The sequence below is a fragment of the Vidua macroura genome, chromosome 1 (genome assembly GCF_024509145.1).
Source record: "Vidua macroura isolate BioBank_ID:100142 chromosome 1, ASM2450914v1, whole genome shotgun sequence".
In the NCBI taxonomy this organism is placed as follows: Eukaryota; Metazoa; Chordata; class Aves; order Passeriformes; family Viduidae; genus Vidua; species Vidua macroura.
In genome coordinates, this window is record NC_071571.1 from 130,718,615 (window position 1) to 130,743,760 (window position 25,146).

Sequence of the window (25,146 nt, forward strand, 5' to 3'; positions counted from 1 at the left end):
ATACCAGCTCAGCTAAGGATTGAAACACCGATGTAAGGACATAAAGGGAAGACTGATAGAGCCCAGTAGAAATTTTTTTTGTAATATTTTCATAGCCTTGGGCTGGGAGAGCAGAAGTGGAGGTCATCTGGGAGCTACCTTTCTCGTTTGGTTTGGAGAGGTTATCCCAGGTCTAAGGAATAGCACTGAAATGGCAGTGGAACTGGTTATGTGCTTGGTGTCATGCTCAGGAGATAAAGCAAAATTCAGGTAGCTTTGAGCAAGAAGTATGAGCTCTTGGAGGAGTGAGTTCTTAATTTTTTTTTTTTTTTAACTTTCATAAAATTCTAGAGTAAATAAGAGAAGCCAGTGATGTTCTTCAGTATTAACACAACTTTAGGAGTAAGTGGTCTGTGCAAATCTATTTAGTATTGAACATGTTAACTCCTCCTTCAGAGAATTTGGGCATGTGTGGCTGTGCAGGAGGTGTTTGTCTCCAGGGTCACTCTCTTGAGGTCAGTCAGTTGGGGCTGCCAGAGTCTGGGGACAGTGATCTTCAAGATCCTGTGTGTACCCATGTGTTGTGCTGTTAGGAAAAGCTGATTACCTCAGTGTTGTTTCTGTTGTTGAATTGCTCTTAATGCCATGGTGGTGGGAGCATTATGAGTGTCTAATTCTGCAGCCTTGGACATCTGTCCAGCACTTTAAGGTTAAGGTTGCATAGCCAGCTGCTGGCTCTTTTCTGTACTAGTTTGGCTTCTGATTGCTTCTATCTTAACTTGTGTTTGTAGTATGCAGCAGAGGATGGATTTTTACACACAAATGATGCGGCCAGGACAGTGTCCAAAGAATGGATTTGCATTTAAAGGGCCCAGCAGTTAGACTTCCTTAGTGAAGGTAAGGATAACAAACCCCAGGAGACAGGGTTTGTGAGTATCATAGTGTTTTATTCAGATAACCACCATACTCAACATAATTTGTCATTTGCTGCCCTGAGAAGGTGGCTACACTTTGCTTTGTCCAGAATGTCACACTGCAATTTGTGAAACCCTATGAAAGCCATAATTTAAAGGATTTTAACTATTCCAGTCATCTTAAGGGCTGCTGCTTTACATGTTTCCCAGGGCTTCAAATGCATGCTACTTCAAGCTTTAATAGCAGTACCAAGAGCCTGCAGAAAGCTTCTCAGAGCCAGTTTTCTCTGTGGAGCAAAGTGTGGAGATGATGTTACTCTCCTAGCAATGCACTAAAATGAGGTGTTGGTTAGACAGAATAAGCCACTTTCTTAGGTAACTACAGAATCTAATGTCTAAGCTTCACACTGATATAAAATTGCAGCAATGAAGTAGTTTGTATTATAGCAGCTACTCTCTTGCTTTTGTGAGCTTTCTGATCAGGCCACTTCAACCTTTCAAGTTTGGTTTACTTGATCTGTGTAGGAACAGTCAAAGGGTGAAGTCACCCAGAAAGCATTTGTGCAGAAAAATGCAAGTTGAACTGCAAAATAGTGTATTGATGGACCATGAGACTTAGTGTGTCATAGTCTCAGAGGAAGACATAGAAATGTATTTGCAAAAAATGCTTCTGTAATCTCTAGTCTTTGAAAAAATACATGGTCAAAGAAGTGATTAGATTCTTCATGCCCCTTTCTTTCTTCTATTACTGTTTTCAGCTTTCCCTCTGAAAAATAGCAACAAAACTGTCTGGTTTTTCTAATTCTTCTGCTTTTGACACAGACAACTTAGCCCAGGGTGTAATCTAGTTCTGGTCAAAACCTTTACCTGCAGCATCACCTCACTGTCATCCAAGTGTGCTACTTTTGCATGTGTATGAGTGGCCATCTCAGCTTGTTGTCTAACAAGCTGGCCTTTAGCTGGATTGATGAAGCTAAAACCCATCCCTGCACTGTCAGAGCCATAATTAGCTGCTTAGTGGACTCCTGGCCAAACTATGCTACATCACTTCCCATCCATTTATTGTGTTGCCATCCAGTGACTAGATCAGGAAGCTAATCCAGCTGGAAAAACTCATGGGGTTTTTCTTTGTTTTCAGCCAGTTTACAGCTTAGCAGTGCTAGTGCCTGTGTTGGCCCAGAGACAGGAAAGTAGAAGTGGCTGGAGCAAGCACTGAGAGATAGTAATGGCATTGCCATGGTGGACTTGATTTTAAAGCTTCACCTCCAAAGATAAAAGGTCATGTAATAGTGAATAAATTCTGGTGTACTCTTAGTGAAGCACTCTTAACTTTAGTAGAAAATGTCATTAAAACTGTGTGTATGTAAGGTGAAAACTAAAGCTTTGGTTCTTCTGTAAAGATTTTTAATTTAGGAAATCAAGAAATTGATATTTGCTTTTATCATGGTGTTCAGTGACCTGCACAACTCTTTCATGCAGGTTCCTCTACCCTTTCTGATGTTTTGAACAAACACAGCAAGCCTAGATGGAGATTTTGATTATGTTTCAAGCTTTACTACTTCTCAAGCCAATTGTGCTCAAGAGAAAAACCACCAGAACTCTGGAAGTGACCAGATGGATCTGTTACTGTTTTAAAGTTCATGCATGACTTTCAGACATGCACACACAGACCACTAAGCCCTTCACCAAGAGCACAGGTGCTGAAATTGTGCAAGTCCTTGAGGGTGTCTGCTTGATAAAGTATTAAGCTCCTCTTAACACAAAAATTGTTCAGCCTGAGCCTACAAAGTCTGATCTCTTTTGTTCTTTGAAATAACAAAAAAGTCTTTTTTACATAATTTTGCACACAGTTTAAAATTGTTCTTTTTAATTAAAGTGTTTTACAACCTCTAATTTTGCATTTGACATTTTAATAAATCTTTTGTCTTGTATATATTTGTCTAATCTCTGCAAAAAAAGCCACTAAACTTTATATGCAGGCATATTTTACACAGTGTAGAAATAATTAGGAATGTAAAATGGATTATCTTAAGGAAAAAAATGCTGTAACTTTGTAAAAATGTGTGGGATGTTAAATGCTTTGTCTCTGATTCTTATCTTTTGTAGGCTTTTCCTATGCACTCAAGTATTTAAATTTTAAAAGGCTTACAGGAGTAGGCATTTTCAGACTTGGATTGCACTGTGCACTCAGAAAATGAGAAATGCGGTTAACCTCTCTCCTGTGGTCCTACTTTTGTATTTCCACTTCATGCTCTCCCCACTCTTCTGGGTGTTTGACTGTCTCCTATGCAAGAAAAGCAATGTGACCTGTAGTTAAGACCCAGTGTCTTGTCTGCTCTAGAGAGGGTCAGTCAGAGCTGGTAGTTTGAGCTTGGTCTCTCTGGACTATAGCCAGTAACCCAGATTCTCTTACCAGAGAAATCAAACGCTATACATGCTCTTAAATAACTGCTGTTTCTTAGCAGCCCTGGGTCTCCCTGCCTGCCCTGGGCTTCAGGTACAGGAGTAGATCACTACACCTTTCCGTGGCAATTAAAATCCTCATTTGTGCTGAAGAAAGAGGGAAGGGAAGCCCTGAAATAGAGATGTACGAGGCTAAAAGGGGCAAATTCGATAGGTTCTTTGGCATGTTCAAAATAAATATTGCAGAACTGAGGAATACAGGCATTTTAGGTAGGTGGTGCTGTAGGAGTTTTTAGTTACCATGAACCCAAATCCACCACAGTGCCTTGGTATCTCTGAAAGTAAGTACAAGGGAAGAAAGAGCAAAAGAGAGTGGTGAGGTGACAAAGTAAAAAAAGTCTTTCAGACAAGACAAGTGATAATCTCATTTCTAGTATCCAATTAAAAAAATTCAATCTTTCCCCCTTTAATTCTTCCTTGGTTTTTGCCCTTCTCTTTGCTTTGTGCAATCCTCCCCTGCTCACTACAGCCACAGTAATCTAGATTTACATTTTATCCTGGAAAACTTCATAATGTTTACAGTCTAAAGTATTTGACAGGGCGTTTTTTTAAATTACTGTTCTGTAAACATGACTACATTGAATATGATTAATTGATGCAAGATACTTTTAAATGGTATTTCCAACTTTTCCTTCTGAGAAAATGGTTCTGCCTTTAATTATGTAGCACAATTACAAATTAGTAGTTATGCATAAGGAGAATTAGCCTTTATAAGCCACTAGGGAAGTGAGGGGGGAATAGAATTTTTGCCTCTTAACTGTGCAGGAATATCTCAAGTGTGCAAATAGAGACAGACAATGAGGGGATGGGAAGCAATAGGCCAGAAAAGGTTTGGAAATATAAATCATAAACTGAATGCAAAAATAATTAAATGCTTTTGCAAAAACAAACTTTATGTTGGGTTGCACAAATGGGCTTTTTGTTTGGGATGCCTTTGTATTCTCTACAGTGTAACTGTAAAGCTTCATAAAAAACTTATAACCAATAATTTGCTCAAAAACTGCAGAGTGAAGAGAGGCAATGTGAAAGCAGCTCTCCCAGGCCTGCTGAAGGCATTAGCATTGCTTAGTTTGGTGAAAGGAGGCTGGGGAGAAGTATGAGAACAGTATATTAAAAATGTGGCTACAAAGAAAGAAGGAATAAATTCTTCCTATGTGCATGGGACCAGAAGTGAGGGATGGAGTTACAGGCAGGGATCAGAACAAACCTTCTCCTACCAGCAGTAGTTAAATACTGATCTAAACTGCCTGGGGAGGCTGCACAGTCTCCACCCTGGTAATCTTTTGGGACTGGTTGGCCAAGCACTTATCAGAAATGACACTGGTATAACTGGTCCCACTGTCAGGCACAGATGTGGACAAGATGTCCTCTTCAGATGTTCATCTTTGTGATGATACTGCTTTTTTCTTAGGGCCCTGACCTCAGATATTATAAAGTTAGCCATACATCTTAGCCCCCAACTCAGATTATATATATTTTGCTGTTTTTCACAAGCTCTCTCATGTTTGGGAATTTTTAGATTCTATATTTTCAGAACGGAATCCTTTATATTCCTTTTCAATATGTTTCTGTTTAAATTCATTACAATGTTAAATATCATTTAACCTAAAGCTGAATAGAATATTATTTCCCTGTTACAATGTGTATATGTTTGTTTAGAAAACAAACAAGAAATATTTCTTACAGAAGGGGGAAATGTGTATGTTCTGTTTTCTTTTTGCAAAATTAGTTGGTGACTCTCACAGCTTTGCTATCCCTTAATATCTCCATTATCTCAGTTAAACAGGCTCTTAGCTAGAGGCAATTTTATTTATTTAAGCAGGAAAGCCTGAGACTCCATAGTAAAGATGAAAGTCCAATTCCACAATGTAACTTTCTTGAGGTTAAGAGTATTGATTCAACTTGAGATGGGAATCTATCACTCATGTGTTTGAATATGTAAAGAACTTACAATATGAAGGTAACTGGAATTAATCTGAAAAAAAAGTGAAAATACATATTACACTTTCATAAAGACTATATTTAAATGTATTGTGTTACATGGAGAAAGTTCTTTCTTCTCTTTTTCTATGCTCCCACCTCTGCCCTGTTCTGCTTTTCCCAGCATCACTTCCTTGGCCTCTCTGGAGCTGGGAATAGGGTAGAGTTGGGCTGTGCCCCTGGGACTGGGGAAGGGGATGAGAGGAGACCCAAAGCACTAACCATCTTGAACAAATGTCAAAGTGCTGCCCCAGGAGAGAGGTTGACAAAGGGCAGGCATGGTCCACTTCCCAGCATCTCCCATCCAGACCACGTCCCTTTCTGGTGCTGTACTCAGGGAAGGAGCCTGTGTTTGCTGGGCTTGCCAAGCCCTCAGAACAATTGGTTATTTCAGCATGTGCTCAGACAGGCAGGGTCAGCTCGTGGAGCCACACAAACTCCTTGCTTTGTTGTTGTTTAATTGTTAATCACTTGAATGGAGATGTAAACAAATCTTGTAGACTCGCCCAGAAAGGAGCCAAGTGATCCTTTTACACACTATAGGTCACTCTGGGCAGTCAGAGCAAGTGTAAGCAATATGAATTTGTTTTCACCCACCTCTGCCCTGCTTGGTTTGTGAAGCTGATGGAAGGTTATGCTGTACTAAAGGAAACAAAGGAAAAGAATTGTTTTCATGGTGTAAATGGAACATGGTGATAAAAACTGTTCTCCTGTGGCTCTGGCATGTCACATGGCAGTTCCTTGGTGTACTACCTGCATCTCCCCAGGCAATGTGCTTCTGGTCTGCTCTGAGAGCTCCTGCAATGAGACACTGCAGTGACAGAGTTGCAGCAAACCCCGCTGAAAGGACATACAGCCAAAGCACTGCCTACAGAACCAAGCTGGAAAACAGCTGAAAAAGCTGACTGTGACTGCACTGTGGAAAGTTATTAAATACCAATCTCACGCCTTCATTTGTGAGAAATGTGGCTGTACACATCAGCCTGGCTGGGCTTCAGGGAGATGACTGAGTGGCCATAGCTGAGCAAGGAGCCCACATGAACTCCAGTAAGCCCTACCCTGACTGGCTCTCATTGCCTATGACAAACTGTCTGAAACACAGAAATATCTTATCATCTCACACCTGAACTTTGGGGGTTTTTTCAACTTTATCTCTTCAGTTAATGAAATATATCACTTCTGCCTACAAGATATGCCCCTAATATTGTCCTGGGGCCATGATTTCATAGTATGAAAGTGTGAAAATCCCTTTGAAAATCCCTTCTCCCTCATCAGCCATGCTTGCACCCAGCCCTGTGGCACCACACACCACCTTGAGTCCTGGGCATAGCTCTGAGAGTCCAAGGGCATTCTTGGGCACAGAGAAGCAACAGAGATCTTTAACTACTCTGTAGTTGGCTAATACTGAACACAGTTTGGAGCTAGATCAACAATGGTGGAGCTCCAGGGAGCCCCAGTGCTGAGCCAGGAATGAGCAGTGAAGAACCAAGGAGCACCATCAACAACACAGGTCTGTCACTAGAGCAGCACAGGATCACAGGCCATTAAACAGCCTGAGAAGACCTAGGGGGAATTTAGGGAAGGCCAGATGGAGACTCTCCCCCAGATGATAGCACTAGCACATCAAATCATCCCACATTCAGTCAAGACTTCCCGTGATGGACAAATGGGGGGAAGAAACTTATGCCACCCAGTCTTGTTACACCACAGAAGAGAAATCAAATGCAGGAGTGCAAAGTGCAGGACCTCAAAAGCTACAACCGTTGTCTGCCCAAGCAATTAATGACTAATCTCATGCTGATTTCTGAGCCTGACTGGTAATAAAAGAGTGAGCCTGGGCTCACCACAGTCAGGGAGCCTGGAGGGGGAGTGCTGAGGCCCTGCTGTGAATTGCTGCTGGTGTTTGGGAGGTTTGGGCAAGAGCTGAGGCTGTATGAACTCAGCTGCAGTGAGATCCTTGATGGGCAAGGACAGAGGGAGAAAGGGACAGAAGAGGGTCCTCTCTCACATGGCTGCAGTCACATTTAAGTGCACTTAGCAGTAAGAGCCCACCATAATAGCACAGGAATTAAATAAGAATGTACAGAAATGAGTGCAAAGAAAATTAAAGGTGGCCTGCATTAATCAGCAAGCCTGGTTTGCTTTTTAGAGAGCTGCTACACACTGGTGCCTGCAGAGAGAATCTATCCATCATTGTGTAAAGAAGCAGCAGCAGCAGAATGGGATTTTGTGCATGCTCGCTCTGAGATCTCTAACACCAAATCCCATGTCTTGTGTCCTTCTATGCACAGGAGCAGCTGCATGGGCTGCTGCAATCCAGAGCCTGCTGGCTCTGTCCATGCTGTCCGTGTGTTCCTCCACCTGCCCCTCTGGCTTCCAGGAAACGAAGGATCACCGTAGCTTTGCTTAGCTTCCAGTCTCAGCCCGTACATCAAAGCCAGCATCAGGTTACAGAGGAAGGTGTCTGCTGCGAGCTCCCCAGCAGTCCCAGCTTTCCGCAGGCAGCAGCAGCGCCTGCCACGTGCTCACCACATGAAAAGGCGCACAGCAGCGCTTCACCTGCATTTTTTTAGGAGACTGATGTGTAACTTGGAGTGCAAGATTCAGGCCAAATAAAGAACAAAGCAGCCTATGTATTAAAAAGTTTCAGCCCGTGCAAGTCTGCCTTCAGGCAAGGTGGGAAGGGATATTACATGGAAAAAATGTCACTTAAAAGCTATCAAAAAGTAAGCACAAAGTGACAGAGTGACATTACTAGAGCAACCCACTGCTTGTGAGCCATCCCTGAAATACAGTTACAACTAGATGGGAAAAACTAGTAAGGTAGAGTTGAGACATGAGCTTTAACATTTGATTCTTTCTCTGACAGTGACTGCAAAAATAGTATGGAGTGGCATGACATGTTCATTATTTCTGACTTCAGGTTAAAAAGCAGCCTATGTTCAAGGAGACTGTACCCAAAGCTTCAAACCCAACCTGATCTCGAAATCTCAGGCAGGCTGGGTCTCCTTTCCGTGTGTGGCCACCAATTGCAGCTGCTCTGCAGGTTCAATAACAGCTTCGCTGGTGAAGGCTTCTGACTGTTCAGTGCCTTGGGTTACAACCAGCCGGGGAGCTCACGGGCTGTGGGGGCCCTTGGTCTGCAATGCTGCTGGAGCATCACACATCACTGTGGATGTTCTTCCCCCCCTACTGCTCTCCAAGCAGGATCAAAAAGGTACAATAAGGTTAAAAAAAAAAAAAAAATAGTGACAATGTAAAACTGGGTGCTGTGCTTAGCTGTGCACCTCAGGGCACTAACAGCATATTAGAGGTCATTACTCAGATCTTCATCCTTTGTCAGGAAAAAAGAGGAAAACAATGTTCTGGAAAAGCTGGGAGCCTCTGGCACAGCCAACCCATCTTTATGGGCAGCACCCTGCTCAGCAGAATCAAACCACCCACCCAGCACTGTGTGGCAAGTGGGAAAAACTGCCTGAAACCAAGCTCTTGACCACAAAGGGTTTGAGAGTATACTCCACTTCTGGCCTATTGTGCAGGTGATTTTCTTCACCTCCCAACTCATTATAAAACCTATGAGCTGTGATCAGCTTTTTTGTTGCTACAAGCAAGTAATTCTGCTATTGACATGTCTGTCTGTGGCACAGTGAGACCTGGCTTCACCTCCACCAGCTGAGGCTGCGGCCACAGAGAGCACTTCCCAGCCCGAGAAGATGGATCCTGGTAGGTGGAAATACAAAAAGGCAGTGCCTTCCAAATCTATCTCTGTAGGTGCTCTGGGATAAATGTACAGCAGCTGAACCAACTGGAAGGAAGGCCATTTCTGGTTTAATTAAATGAGCAGACTGAGGAACTAGATGCAAGAATAAATAAAGAATAAAGAATAAAGAATAAAGAATAAAGAATAAAGAATAAAGAATAAAGAATAAAGAATAAAGAATAGCTGCTGCTTCTTCAGGAGACAACTTCAGAGTTTGGGGCTGGTTTGTGGATGGGCCCTTTCTCCTGCTCCTGTCTATGAGAAAACCCCTGTATTGTCTTGGCATGTAGGTGACTTGAACTGACATCAGTGGTGATCATACACTTGCACTGGAGGGGAAACTGAGCTTTCCTTGATGGCAGACGCTGGCTCTCCCTGCAGTGCACACCAGGATCACCTGACAAATCCCACCAGGGTGATGCACAACACACTTCGGGTACTGACAGATTTACAGAATGCTGCTTAAGGTAGAAGGCAGCTGCACAGCAGATGTAAAAGGTGCCTGCACATTCTTATTTTGTTGTGTTCAACTCAACTGAACTAATAAGACAAAAGGCAATTTCAAAGCACCTTGCAGATTACCTTGTCCAAGAGCTTCTCAAAAGCTCACACAATTAAAGTGCATTTGATCTAAAAATACGGCATCAGTCGTGACAGTGTGTAATAGCTGCAATGTTTTAAGCCAGGAGAATCAGCTCTGTTAAGTGTATCACGTTACAACTGCTGGCACCTGGGAATAGTGTCTGTGTTTCTGGGTCAGTCTTTCAGATCCCAGTTTGTCAGACTAAAAGGGACTGAACCTCTCCTACCTAAAACGTAACAGCTGTGCTGTACACTCCAGTAAATCCAATGGCCAGCAACTGTGCAACAGAAGTCATGTGTGCGGCTGGTGAGAGCGCTGGTGTCTGTGATTTAGGCCATCCTGAAATCAGTCTCTGGCACCCCATTTCACTGCAATTTGGGTGCTATGGAAGTGTTTCTGCTGCTGAGTGATTTCTGTTGTTTCAAACCTGACAGTGCCCACTCTGTACCTCCTGCCCCACCCTGCAGAGCTTACCCTGGTCCTACTCTCTGGAGACTCTGACAGCAGAGTCTGAGCAACTGCTGGTCTCAGGGAACGTGAGTTTCACCTTACTTTTTGCCAGCCTAGTGGTCTGACTTCTCTTGGGTTTAGCACAAGATGGCTACGAGCACTATCTATAAGCAAGGGAAAGTGCAAACAGCTTTTATCTCCACAAAACCAGGCAGTGTGTCCCCTCACCGGCTTGGGGTCAACAGCGTCTATCTGAAAGGTTAAAAACTAACAACCTCTTATCTACAAAACCTCTTGCAACACCGAGACCTGAGATATCTTGTTTTCTGGCTCTTGAGACAAAGACTGTGGCTTAGGTTGACACTTTAAAGTTTCATTTTGCCAGTTGGGAGTTTGCAGGGCTTCGTGTGTACCATCCCTGGCCAAACAGCCACATCATGGGACTGCTGTTATCACAAAAGTGAAACCTATTTAAACTGTCATCCTGCTATCGAGTATCCCAGCACCACTATGTCCAAGGAGAAGCAGATAGTCAGCTACAGCTGTTTGCATGACAAATATTGATGGTGTGGAGCAAGGAGTATTACAACATTGCAAAAGGTCCTTAAAAATGTTTGGAGGATGAAAATTGCCAGCACTGTTGTGATTTTGAAGCTCAAATAATAAATGATTCAACAACTGTACAGTTACCATGGGGATGAATTCTCATTGAGCCTAAAATTACCAAGCTGCTGACAAGGAGCTATTTTTAGTATCAGCAGATGTGTATCTTTAAGAACATCAGCACAGACCTACTACTGTGTGTTTGTGTATGCATGCCTGCTGTAATTGAGTTTTCTCATGCTAATAATAAAAGCAAAAATAAGTAAATGTCTGACCGCTGCAACAGATAATGCAGTGATTTCGGCTGGGGTTGATAAGTGGAAATTGCAATTAATACCTGATAAATAAAGCATGCAAAAAGGCTAGATTGCCAGTATGTAACTGAACTAGTAAGCAGAGCCCTATCATTACTGTCAGCTAGCATGCTGCAGTAATGGAGCATCTATTTTTGGTGTCTGCGAGTATCTAACGGGAAGCACTCATCTGCCCTGTCAGAGCCCCACGACACAGGAACACGGAGGCTCAGAGCTGACACGAGCTGCTGGCACAGATCCTGAATCCCCACACTCAAAGACGGCGTTTGTAAGCGCTCTCCCTCTACTTCGCACTTGAAGGAGGTGCGAGGATAACCGCGCAAGAGGTCCCCAGCTCAGGCGAGGTGTGAATCTCTGCCGAGCCGGGACACAGCGCAGCCGGTGCGGTGCCAAGCCGCGGAGCGCTCGCTGCCGGCGGAGCGCGGCGCGTCCCCCGTGCTGACTCACCCCAGCCCTGCTCGGCTGCCGCCAGCTCAGGAACGGAAAGGCCCCTGCACCGCTGACTTTCACTGGGTTTTCCTCATTAACTCTAATAGGACGGGCTGGAGACCTGCCTTTTTTTATAGCCTCATTTTGCTGAGGGAGAGGCCAGAGGGTGACTACAATGACATCTCGTTTGGTGCTAAAAGGATTGGTTAGCTTTTGCCAAACACATAGCAGGACAGACATATCTCTGCTCGCCTCTTGGCACGCCAGTGCAGTACATATACATACAAAAAGGGTTTGCTAGCAAACCAGCCAAGCAAAAATCAAAAGCAGTACATTGCAGCCGGATAGGATAATAGGGTATTACAGGAGACAGTTCAGCAGTTTTGTTAAAAAACCAAACAAGTTCTTCTCATTTCTGCAAGGCAGGGATGAAGATGAGAGAGGGCTGTGGTGGTTCAGAGCAGGCAGCAGTGCTTCTGCCTGCACTGCCATGTGAAGCTCTGGTCATGCCTCCCACAGAGAGCAACAGAGAATAATGGCATTTCAGATAAGAGGAGAAGAATTAAGGATCAAGAAAAGCCCTTGTGCCGAGACACATTTGGAAAAAAATGTGAATTATCTACCCCAGAGTAAATTATGCAACAGACCACCCATCATTCCCCATTTTTGATATTTAATTGGGAAATAATGGTTGGTTCCTCAGAGTTGGCTCTTGGAGATGTGTTGGCCATATACATTCTGCTCTGGAAGCATCCATGCATCTGTTCCAAATGTCTGACTCTGCTAAGAAATACAGTGTTCTGCCACCCTAGGAAATTTCACATACACCCCCCCCCTTTTTTTTTTTCTTAATATTTGACCTTATACAACTGAAACCTTGGGTGAGTTTGGTTTGGCTTTGAAGAAGCTATCCCTGTGCAAGCTAGCCAACCAATATTCCAGGTGAGATTTAGAGATGCTGTCATTCAGAAAAGCTGAACGACTTGCCTATGCTGTTGGAGATTGTTGTGAGAGCTTCAGGAGATCTGGACAGCTGAACTGCCTGGGCTGGCCATGCCCTGTTAAGATCATTCATGTGGGCTTTCTTCTGAATTTCCTAATGCCCTTGCCAAGAGAAGAATAGCAGGGTATATACTGCTGGGTAGCAGAATTGTACAGGGCACACAGATATGTCTGAAAGGTGGTCTCAGGCTCATGACTTATCTGAAGCAAAGGATGTGAATTTGCTTAGGTACCAAACAGAAACTTGACTTCACATTTAATTTTCATCTTGAACAACCAAAATTGGAGTAGTTTTGTTGTCCAGGCAGAGTGATCAGAAACACCCATACAAGCACCACAGCCTAGAACAATTTCTGAGATATCACTGGTACACAGGAAACTGCTTCCTGATACAGAAGGTGGTGTCAGCTCTTGTCAAGTCCCAAGGCACTGGCTTTACTGAGACAAGAGCTGCCACTAAGAACACAATCCTAAGAACACAGGGTTCCTTCAAATCCAGGAAAAGGCTTTTTTCTTGGCTTCTTAGGATTAACCCTTGCCCTTGGGCACACATGAACATTGCACTGGTTTGTTTCCTCTTGAGTCCAAAGGTATGATCCAAATGATCCAGGTGTGAGCCATGGAGGAAAGTAAGAATGCCCAAACCACAAAGATGACATCTGCCATCCTTTCTGTCCTTTTTCTACTGCTGGAGAAGAAAGTGCATGTGTCTGCCTGAGCAGTATCAGAACAGTGGACTTGTTGTAGATGAGTAATCGGTGCCTGGGGAAAGGATGCTACTGCTTTTGAAGCCTGACAGATTTCAGTGAGAAATACCAGAATCTAGACATAGAAGAAACTGAGAAGAATGGTCTTTTCAATCATATGACCCTAAATGAGAGTATTAGTCAGGGTAAATGAACATGACTACTAATGGCAGGAAAAAGCCTTGAAATGACATGCTTGCTAAGGACTACATTCACATAGCCTGGATTCTTTATTCCTTGTTGAGATTTAGGGAAATGCTGGGCAAATTCCATGCACTGCATTAGGAAGGAATATTTTGCTGCAAGCAAATGTGCCGATTTTGTGGGATCATAGGATAATTCAGGTCAGAAGCATTTCTCAAGAGATCTCAAATCCATAAACCTGTCCGAAGCAGGGACAGCTCTCAAGACAGACCATGTTACTCTGTGTTTCCTCCTGTCTAATCAAACCTACCAAGGAGAGAGATTACAACCTCTGGGCAACCTGTTCCAGTATCAGGCTGTCTTCATGGGAAAGAGGTTTATCCTTATATCCAGGATATAAGGATGTGGTGAATTATATAATCAACTTTGTTGTGCCCCAGAGACAAGACCAAATAGAGTGTGAGTGTTAACAACTGAGCAGTTATTCAATGGAAGCTGTTGATACCAGGAGCACCCAGGGCCATGAATTTCAGCTGTGAGCTGTAAATGACAATGTAAGTGCTGAAGTCATTGGTACCAACAAAATTTTGTCATCATTGCTGAATGTACAGTCAAAAGTGGAGCATTAGACAAAAGGTTTGGATCTCAAGTGCTAGGGGTTGAGGAGTACTGATGCAGGGCAAGCCCCCAAACCATGTCTGTCCTGCCATCTGTCCTGCAAACCCACAATCCCAGAGTCAGTCGGTGACAGGTAAAGGGTAAAACCCCAGCAAGACCCAGGCCAACAGCACACCAGAACAGAAGGAACAGTCAGTGCTGCCCACAGTGTCCGCATTTCCACACCCTTTTGTATGCAGTCAGGGATAACTATTCATGCCCTGTCCTAGTTTTCTCTGCCATGCAACTGCTTTTTCCCATCAGGAAGTTTGTTTCTGACAAACTTGTTGACAGTTCTCCAGATGTGTCTCTAACAATCCTTCCTCTCATGATGGGGCTCCGTAATCTGCTGTCAAAGTTTCAATAACCTCTTTCTCTAGAAGTTAGTAAGGGGAATTGAAGCTTATGTACCCTTTTGGGTTTCAGTGTAGATCCTTTGATCTAGAGTGTATAAAACTGTTTTCCCCCAGAGTTGTTCCCATCTTTGTGTTGGTTCAAATCCCACCTCTGTGAAGTGCTGTCTCATTTTCTGTTTCTCTTCCTAGTCAGCTCCAATGTGTCTTGAGGAGTCTTTCATATAGAGCACGACTTGCAGTCCCACATTCCTCTCTGGAGGCAGCTTCCACATCCATTCCTACTCTTTGATTGTCAGCCCTCAGCATTAAATGCAGAAGTCAAGGCGGTCAGGTTTGATGGCTGGCCAGCCCCTCTGCTTCTCCCAGGGAGAACCTTGCTCCCTGACCTTGTTGATCAGCCTCCCACTGCCATCTACAGAAGGCAGCTTTGAGTCTGAGCAGACACGGGCCATACAGCAGGGCAGCTCTCCTGGCTCGGAAAGCACTGGAACATCTACAGTGTCATGCAGAGCTGTCAGGAAAATCAACTGTAACCGTGGCTAAAGCTCCAAAATCCAACAGCATGGAAGGGACTCTAACCAAGAAGTAGCCAAACTGCCAGACATCAGGACAAGAGCTGCTGGGGGCTATTCCACCACACAGCAGGTGATATGAAGCAGCTGACTGGCATCCAAGATATTGAGCAACCCAGAGCTCAGGTCTTACCCAGGATGACAGTCCCTACAGTTTTAAAGGTTTACTTATGATGAGATGATTCTCCCCCTCTGCTCTGTTTTCCTGAGACCTGGAGTATCAAAGGGGGCCTACAAGAAGGCTGGAGAGGGACTTTTGACCAGGGTGTGCAATGACAGGACAAGGAGGAATGGCTTTTTCCTTGCTGTGAGGGTGGTGAGGCACTTGAATGGGTTCCCCAGGGAAGCTGTGGATGCTCCATCCCCAGAAGTGTTCAAGTCCAGGTTTGATGAGGCTTTGAGCAGTCTGGTCTAGTGGAAAGTGTCCCTGCCCATGGCAGGGGAGTTGGAATAGGTTGATCTTAAAGGCCCCTTCAAACTCAAACCATTCTGTGATTCTATGACTATCACTTCCAAAAGATCACATTTGGTGTCAATTTATTAATCTCCTCTGCTGATTCACAAGAGCTCAAATAAACTGAACAACTTGTGAAGTCGAAATCACCCATGGAAAATCAGTAATCTATTTAGTTTTACCATTCAAGTTAACTTCCCCTCTCCAATTTAAAACTTCCTAAACTTTATGAATTTAAAAGTAGTGCCTCCTGGATAACACAATTTCAACTTTTATGTGTCTGCAACCATATTTAAAATTACTGAAGCCACAATATTTGAGACTTTTAATAACAGATAAGCTAAAACCATTGCAATAATAAGGTAGATCTGTATTGTGCTGGCTGCAAACTTAAGTCACTCCTGCATGAAGACTTTCTTCAAATAGTTATTCAGCACTGATATATACCTTACAATAAGGGTTTTTGTTTTGTTTTGTTTTGTTTTGGAAGCAGGTAAACCAAAATCCATTTGAAATTCTATTTCTTACAGTAATTTGGTAGTTCTGGTAGGGTTTGATCTGCTTTTTCTAGGATAAGGCCTGTTCAGGAGCAGCTATCAAGGCAAGACACGCAGGACATAAGGCAGTATTGCACTAAAACACATTTGCCTTAACTTTTACAACAAGACAGAAAGCAAAACTATATTCTTCCATAGATTTTACTAGATTTTTTTTCATGAAAATTTACTTTTAAATCTAATTAATAGCACATGTCATTTGTATAAGTCTATATTTATTCTTAGTGTCAATAAAACATCTGCACACCTCAACACAAGTACTGTTTCAGTGAGTCACATCTGATCCATGCTTGTGTGTGCACATGCACAGCACCCAGGCTGAGCATGTTTGCTCTTTAAGCCCCAAAGCATCTTGCAGATTGGAGAACAGGATCAGCACAAACCGAATGTGCTGTGAAAGGCTCTCCAGGAAAACAAGGGGAAAAGTGAACATAGAGGCCATGGATCACTTCTAAACCCATACTGAGGTCTGAGGTAGGCAGTTTGATTTCCAGAGATTCTTGACATCTGTGGCCTCTCTTAAAAGAAAAAAAAATGTGGGAGAAGAACAGAAAAACAGATCTATACAAATGCAGATGTGGAAATTTATGTTTCTTATTTCCATCTTACTACCAGTCTGGCACACTCCAGGCTGACTTACTCCTTTTTTACGGGAGTAAGTTTTCTCTGTCCTGTGATCCAGAATCCAGCCACAGTTCAGGTCAGAGCTGACAGCAGCTGAGGAAGTTTGCATCTGAGGCATTGGAGGAAAGCAGCTGTCAAAGCAGCCTCATGAAAATTAACAACAGAGCAGAACAGCAAGATGGAAAACATGAATGTCTGGTTTTTTACCTTCCAAAACAATGTAGAGATGAGATATCACACCAGTGGGGCATATCTGTGCACTGACAGATCAGTATTGCCAGAACAGCAACTGCCAGTGCTGCCTGCTGGAAACAGGAGAGGATTAGGTGTCCCCCTCATCCTCCATTTTGCAGGAGAAGCTGGGGATGTACATACATGCATTCAGTCACCTGCTTCAGCCCTGTGTGGTTTCCTCTGGAACATGAAGTTAGTCTTGTAAACAAGAAAAGGCATTGCAATGTTGATTTAAGAACACTAATAATTTGAACTTTAACTGCAAGCCCATGCTTCTGTAGATTTAAGCCTTGAAACTAGGACAATTGTTGTGATGCGGGTAGAATAAGCCCCAATCTCTTATGGTAAAATGCTTAGAGCAGTAAATATTTACTATTAAGCCAGCCAGAATCCATTTCCTCTAATTAAAACATTTTTATCCTGGTGCTGTTTCATCCCTTACTACCAAACGAAAAATGTATTTAAGTCAGCACTGCTCCTGAAAGTGATCCATTGAGCTGGAAGACTACAACTTCCCTGGACTGTAAAATCAATCAGAGATCATCTCCTGAGGGGCAGCTGATGATACAAGCCCCATAGTGTGCCACGGAGCAGTGAAGTTCCTTGGATAAGGACTGAAGTACCTACATGGGAGGAAAATGAAAGCAAGTCCTTTTATTCTCGAATTTACCACTCGGCTTCCAAGCTCAAAATTCCAGCAGGATTTTTCCCCCCCAGCTTTAAAATTGCTGCTGCCATGAAATAGGTACTTGGGGTTGGAACTGAACATATTTAACTTCTTCATAAAGCTCAGGAGCTTACAGCCTATCCTTAGCACCTCTTCATGAATGAAGTCCTGCCAAGTCGGTAATTACAAGCAGGACACAGAGACGTGGTGTTTTTTACAATTTCTTTTGATAGCTCATGTCCTACCTAATGTCTGCAGTGATGAAGAGCATCCTTAGCTGGCTGTATTACTCCACCAGACACCACCATATTATATAATGGGAAGCAAAAATAATACAATTTAAATACAGGATATTGCATAAGGAACAGCTAATGCTGCACGCCTCTGAATTTATGGTGCCTGATTTCCTGTAGCTTCCTCTGCTGTGGAGTTTACAGTGTTTACTAATGCAGCTCGGGCACACTGCAGCCTTCCTCTCTCTGTGGGCACCAATTCTTTTGCAGCAGCTGCCTTTTGCCAAGGAAATTGCATAATAGCATTTCTGCAGCTTTGACAAAGGTGACTGAGGTTAGTCACACAGCTAAAACATAATTTTTGGAAGAGAAAAAGTGAACCAAACTCATTGAGTCAGGAAATGAGTTTGCTGATGTCATTTTTGTGTCCCCCCAAAGACATTTATGTAGTTATTGTACCACTTTTAGTGGTATTTCCCAGCTACTTCTAAAAAAAAAACACCAAAAAACAAAACAAAAAAAAAAAACCCAACCAAAACAACAACAAAAAAACCAAACCGAAAAACCAAAAAACCAGGAGGAAATTCCCATAGAAGTTGAAAATAATTTTTCTGTTAACTTAATCTGTTAATTTCCTTGTAGCTAGGATTTCTACTCTGATTTCTACCCTATGCTGTACAAACTGAAGATGAAGGACACTTGTAACTTGCCCTCCAACTCACACTGCAAGGTTTGTAAGGAGTTAACCAGATCATGACCACCAAGAAGCGACTGAGTGACAATATTTGAAGTGAACAAGCATGTCAAAAGCACCCACCAAAAAGCAACTGAAGAGAACAAAGCTACTTAATATTTGAGTAATATGACATGGACAAAAGACATGTAAAAGCGAAATACTTCAACCACAAGCTGAAAAAAAGGCCTGGATAAGGCAGGGAATGCAGGGTGAAGAGATGAAAATCATGGAGCCAGGGACTAGGAGGCAATGAGAAACATTTTTTGTATGGAGATGGAGAAGTCACCAACACTGGGAGTGCCCCAGCTGACCAGAACTTAAACTGTGCATTAACCAGCATAGATCCTTCTTCTCCCTTATGCCTTCCATGAGATGCGCTTGCTATTTGCTTGAAAGGCTTTTTTTAAACCTCATTTTATGGACTTAGGGTGGAGTTCCTCCTTTCCCACCATGCTTATTATGCCAAGTACCATGCCAATGTAATTTTTACAGTAGATTTTAAGTGCTGGTACAACACACAGTAGTGAGCTACAAGGGATATGGGTCACATGAGGGAAATACCAGACAAAAATCATTCTACCTGCCAGACTTCTGGCTAAATTGAGTTACTTTTAAGAGCTCAGAGAACATGGGAGTACAAAGAACAAGATATAACTGGGATGCAAAGCTGAGTTTTGGGCAGTCAGGAAAACAGTTGTCCAGTCATATAAACTCAAGAGGAGTTAAGCAGCAATGTAGACCATGAATGAAAAAATCTGTGGCAGCCCAGTACCATACTAGCACAACACCACAGAGGCACATTGAAAGATGAGGTTGTGAGCCTTCAGTGCATTTGTTTACAACATTATTTAAAATCAAGTTTACCCTCAAAACATATAGCACCCTGTAGATAGAATGAAATTAGATTTTTTTTCCCAATGCATTGAAACATTACTTGTTACAAAAATCTAAATGGTTTACTTTTGATTCTACAGTTCATGTCATCCACTGCAAAATGTTTGTGTTTTGAGCAATTTTTTTCTTCACAGTACAGAAAAAACAAAAAAAAAAGCTAAAACCTAGCTAAATGCCTATCATGAAAACACAATTTTATTCCAAATTTAAACCTGTAAGTAAACTTAAATTGTCACTCATGAATGAGGAAAGTTTAAGCATACTGTAAAAGCCAAATGTATTTCCATTTTGTTTCTCTAGAAACCAACAACTGGTATTTGAGGGCTGGCACAGACTTAATATACTAAAGAAACCCCACCTCTGAAATAGAGATATATAAAACCTACTAGAAAAATTATTATTTCCCAGGTCAACACTTTTTATCTTACTTGGGAAACAAAGCAGATGATGATTTTCCTATCACAGTTTGTACACTTGCATAGTGTAGCACAAGGCAAAGAAAAGGAGAATTTGTAACAAATCGACAGAAACCTTCGGGCAATATTTCAATTGGCCCAACATCTTTTAAAACGTGTCTTCCAAAACCAAAATGAGCCATGTTCAATCCATTCCTTTATGAAGGAGTGACATGTTCTATATTTTGAAGAAGACAAAGACTTATATGGAAGATGTAAGTGACAAAGATGTGTTGGTGAGTTATGCAAGTTATCTGAAACAAGGGCCAAAATTCCTTTTACTGAACCATCACACACTCTGCATAACTCTTAGCTTACTATAACCCTGTTCATATATACATCTCCCAGCCTTGCACAAAGGAGAAAGTAAAATCTATTTTAGAAGTAATTTAGGAAGCTTAAAAACCAGCCAGTCACAGTGAAATTTATTTGCATCTTTTCTACGCCTCACTTCAACTGCCACTTTATTGAAAAGTGTTATTCTAGTAAAATCCTTAAAAGGAATGTCTCGAGGCTTTCAATGACTACAAAGGACACTTGTAAAGTTAGCTGTTCTCATTAGTATACAGGGCCTAGGGTTTGGGGAGGAGGAAGGGGGGGAGGGAAAGGAGATGCAAAATCGATGCATAATTATCAGTGGCAAAAAGTTCAAGTCAAACTTGCCAGCTTCCAGAATTCCAGCTGACCCCCACTCATATATTTTTAACCATAATTAACTATTCAGGCTCCACCAGCTATGCCCAGCTTTTAGCTTGTTTCCTCCAGCTTTTTATTAGTAATTAAACTACTCATCCCAGGGTTCAAATTCAGCATCTGCACAGCAAGTACCTACCTCCCTGAGCATCTAAAGGACAAATACAAGAATAACTAGTTCTTCAGTTGTGGCTAGTGATTATATTCTTTGTATCTGCTATTGAACTTTTTTTCCTGGAGAAAGAAAGAAACAAGGAAATTGCAAATAAAAATTAATTTGAAGGATAACTTACACAGTACATCACTGTATTAGAGAGTAAGAACTAATGGCAGGTCTGAATCTTTTCCAAGTTGTGCAAAATGCCACGAAAGCAGCTCAAGTTATGAGAAAAAGGACTTCAGATGTTAGTAATTAAGAAGGTTCTAAAATGCACGTAACTTCTTTTTTTTTGCATTTTACATGCTTTGATATGGAAAAACTGCATTCAGCTTATAAATTAATCAAGATAAAGCTAATAATAACATACTGGTCCTAACGCAGGAGGAATTCAGGGAGACATCATAAAATGCTTCAGCATCAGTTTCTAGCAGCAGCTGTGGCAGAGAAAGAAATCTCAAATATTTTGTGGATTTAATGTATTCATGAAAGAACTAATCACACAAGTAAACGTAGCTGCTCAAATTGCTCTCTTGGACAAAGGCAAACATCTTCCATTTTCTTTCATGTGGGATTGCTACCTTCTTCAAAGGAGAAGCTTTTACCTCAAATTGAGTGGGGGTTGGGAGATTGTTAAGCTCCAGTCTGTCTGATGTGCTCAGTTTTCATCTTGAAGCTCAATGACTCCTAAAACCCCCAACATAGGATTTTACAAAGGAAGCTATTCATAATAGGTATTCAAACTTAATGACCAGCATTGAATTATCAAATTTTGGTTTACATATTAAAAAAAAAAAAAAATTGCTTTCCCAACCCCCAACCCATCCTCAGAGAAAGGAAAAAAAAAAAATCAAAACAACCCGAACAAGTGACCAACACAAGCCACGTTCCTTCCGCAGTACAAAATACCTAATTTTTGTTTCGGTACGATTTGACTTATAAATTCCAACAGCCACATTCTCGGCTGCTCGAAGGGGCGTCTCACGGCTTACGAATGAACGCTGCTGGCAAACAAAGGGGCTCAGTTGCATCTCCGTGCATTAATAACCGGTGTCCCACTGCATCAGACTATGCGGATTGTTGTGGGGATTTTTTTTTTTTTTTTTTTTTTTGCTTGCAAAATGGAGATCTTACAACTGAAACAAGACCAAGGGGGAACGTGCCTACACAGTTTTGTTCTCGTGAATCAGTATTCATTTCCCCCTTAACAATGAGACACAGACGCAAAAATAAAAACAAGACCACGTTTATTCAATACAGACAGGTTAATTAAGACAGTAAGTCCTGTAAATCAGGAACACATTTCAAACGCTCCGGTACGAAGTGCATATATTTAAAATCAACAGCTGCATCTTGTACTCGAGCCATTGAGTTTGTCGGGGAAGGGTGGATTCAGGGTTTTTCTTTTTGGTAGAAAAAACTTGTTTCGGCTACCTTATGTGAACAATGCATCTCAGGCTCCATTCACTCATTTGTTATTAAGTCCAGCTGCCTTCCAGCTTTGCTATTCACATTTTTTAAAACTGCTTCATACAGTCACAACGAGAAATAATAACAATAAACGTTAAAATAACAACAAATAAACCCCCCAAAAAAACCAAACCAGCCCGGGAGGGGAAAGGAAACACCTCCCGCCGGGGTCAGCGAGGATTATTGCAAATGGCTCCTGGGAGACGGAGGAGCTCCGCGGCAGCGGGGGACCGGCGGCGGGGGGGTCCGCGGCCCCGGCCGGGCTGCCCCGGCGGGGGGAGGAGAAGGAGGAGCTCCCGGGAAAGCAGAGGAGGGAGGGGGGCAAAACAACAGCTTGGGGCGGGCGGCGTGCGCGGCCTCGTCGGCTGGGGCTCGACGGGGTCTGCGCCGCGGGTGACCTTGGGGCGGGGGAGCTCGGGCACCCTCCCGCCCCAACCGGCACCGGCCCGGGGGCCCCGCCGCCGGACACACTTACATCCCGGCGGAGCCCGCACCGCGCTCCCGCAGCCCGCCCGGCGGGGGCTCCGCCGCCGCCGCCAGCGGCGCGCTCCTTCGCCCCGGTCACCGCCGCCGCTCGTCCCCGCCGGCTACTGCAGGGGCTGCACCGCCGCCGCCGCCGCCGCCGCCTCGCCGTCCGCGCCGCCGCTCCCCGCCGAGGTGCTGCCGCTGGAGGCCGCGGACGCCGCTGCTGCCGCCGCCGCCGCCGCCAGTTGCAGCCGCCGGACGGCTTCTTTGATGAGGTTGCCGGAAAGGATGAGCTGCTGCAGGAGCCGGTGCGGGTCCTCCTCCTCCGCCGGCCCGTCGCCCGGCCCCGGCGGAGGCTGCTTCCTCCGGCGGGCGGCGCTCCGCAGCCAGCCCCGTCCGCACAGCTGCTTGGTCACCCGCTGCTGGCCGCTCCGGTCCGGCCGCGGAGGCTCAACATGTTGCGAGTGAGCTTGCGGCGGGGCCGGTCCCCGCGGCGCCAGCAGCCCGGCCCCGGCCCCGCTGCAGCACCGCGGCGAGTAGGGGGCGGCGCGGTCGCGGGCGCTGCCCGGCCCCAGGTGCTTGGGGGCGCGGGGCGGCGGCGGCGCCCGCTGGGCGCTCAGCTGCAGCACCTCGCCCAGCTTGGCCACCAGCGCGTCCACCTCCTTAGAGCCCGCCTGTCCCACGGCGACCGGGCGCTCCAGCAGCAGGAAGCGCTCGCCCGGGCGGCACGGCATCTCTGCCGGGTCCCCGCCGTGCCGCAGCCGCCGCAGCGGGACCGGGGCCGCCGCCCGCCCGCCGCCCCGCGCGCGCGCGAGCACACGCGGCTCCGGCGCTGCGGTCGCGGCTGGAGCTCGGCCCGCTGGCGTTGGTTTGTAAACAATGGGTGACGCGCGCGCCCGGGCGCCTCCCACTGCGCCGGCCGGGGGGGGAGGCGGGCGGCCCTCCAGACCAAGCGCTCGCCGGCCGCTCCCGGAGCCGGCACCCCGCGCGGACAGGGCTCGGCCAACGGCACGGGGGCGGCTTCCGCCGCCGGGCGCCGCCGGCCGGGCGAGGCCGCCCCGCGACCACCGAGCGCGACGCTCCTTGTTCCGTCCCTTTCCCCCCCTCGTCTACGCGTCTCGTGGACCGGCCCGCTTTCAAACCCCGCACCTCGGGTCTCGGGGGCGGAGCCGCTGTGATTGGCAGGAGGGGGCGGTGCGCGCCGCGCGGCGGAGGGTGCCGCACCGCCCCGTCGCCTCGGGACGATCGCTTGGAGGGGGCACGGGGAGCACCGGGGAGCGCGAGCGGAGCCCGGTGACCCCCCCCCGTGACCGCCCGGTGAGCGCCCGGCCGGTGCCGCGCCCGCCCCGCCGTTAACGGCCCGCGGGGCGCCGGTGCGGGCGCGCGCCGGTGTCCCCGTGAGCGCCCGGCGGTTGCGCGCGCGCGCGGCTCTCCCGCAGCACCGCGCGCCTGGAAGCGGGTCTGGCGCTTCCCAGCGGAGCGCGACCGGCCCGCACCGGCCTCTCCGGGAGCGGCCGCGGCGGTGCGATCCCCATTACCCAGCGCAGTCTCCCGCGAGGTTCCGTGCCGGCGTCGCGGCGCGTTCGTACCGCAGCGCCCTGCTCTGACCGCTTGGCTCGCGCTCGGCGGTCGTCTTTGCCCCGAGTGCTGCGCCCGCTGTGTGCCCACTGCCGGCGGCGCGTTGGTTTGGGGTTTAATTCCTTGACATAGAAATGCCTTAGGAGGCTTACTTTGCATCGCTAGAATTTGCACACGCGAAGCAACTCTGTGCAGGTGTTCTGTCGGGATTTCTCTCAGCCTGCGGCTTACTTCATCACCTTCATCAAGGCTCTGCCCTATCGCTTCATGTCCCAGTCCCATTCCTTCCCTTGTTTCTGTCACTGCATCATTCAAGCACTGAAATTTCTATGAATAGCCTTAAAAAAGGTTTTCTGGGTGTTGGAACTCTGGGGACATAGTCCAGAACATGCTTATTCACGTGACGGGGCATGCGGTCGGTTCTGCTGGGAACAGCTTGTAAAGTGTAAGTTGTTCGTACACATAACTGCTCTCACCACTGTGCCCTTGATTAATCAGTAATCGGCTGGCAAAGGAGAGGGCATGTCCTTTGGTCTGTTTGTCCTCGTGTCCTCCTGAGCTACTTCCACTTGCTGTACAGAGCAAGAGAACCTGTGCATAAATGCACGTGTTTGTGAACATGCCTGCTATCTGCACATGGTACTGGTCACTCCAGCCTAGGTGTCCAAGCCCATTACTACATCCCCTGCCTGGATTTGTATCAGCTGGGCATAAATCATGTTACCTAATTGCTTATTATTTATTCATGTGCATACTTAAGGTACTGAGACTTTATTTTCAGCACCTTTTTGGTAACTGTCATTTAAAACTCAGATCACATTTTTCTACAGATGATGAAAAAGTGAGATTTTGTTGCCCCCCCCTGCCTGCCCCCAAACATTTTTGAGAAAACACTTTCACCTTTATTCCTTATTTATGCAGTATCTATTCAAAAGCAATAGAAGCAGGCCTACATGGATACATGGATGGATCTACTT

At 45.2% G+C, this 25,146-nt stretch overlaps 2 protein-coding genes across 3 annotated transcripts in view; one reads left to right on the forward strand and one right to left on the reverse strand.

The window, feature by feature from the left end:
- Positions 1-2,824, forward strand: part of ESRP1 (epithelial splicing regulatory protein 1) — a 33,020-nt gene extending 30,196 nt beyond the window's left edge. For both annotated transcript variants that reach the window (XM_053995125.1, XM_053995134.1), the window contains exons 14-15: positions 771-876; positions 2,373-2,824. In XM_053995125.1, coding sequence (XP_053851100.1) covers positions 771-861 — 91 coding nt within the window. In that variant the 3' untranslated portion in view covers positions 862-876; positions 2,373-2,824. The remainder of the gene's footprint in view (positions 1-770; positions 877-2,372) is intronic.
- Positions 2,825-21,886: 19,062 nt separating this feature from the next.
- On the reverse strand, positions 21,887-23,386 carry LOC128809776 (GSK-3-binding protein-like). Its single transcript, XM_053982046.1, has one exon. It carries the CDS (start codon positions 23,323-23,325, stop codon positions 22,714-22,716), a length of 612 nt encoding a protein of 203 aa, XP_053838021.1. The 5' UTR covers positions 23,326-23,386; the 3' UTR covers positions 21,887-22,713.
- Positions 23,387-25,146: the final 1,760 nt, after the last annotated feature.

Bases quoted from the DNA above. Each gene is read 5' to 3' on its own strand.
- LOC128809776 (XM_053982046.1), bottom strand. From the start codon at position 23,325: ATGCCGTGCCGCCCGGGCGAGCGCTTCCTGCTGCTGGAGCGCCCGGTC.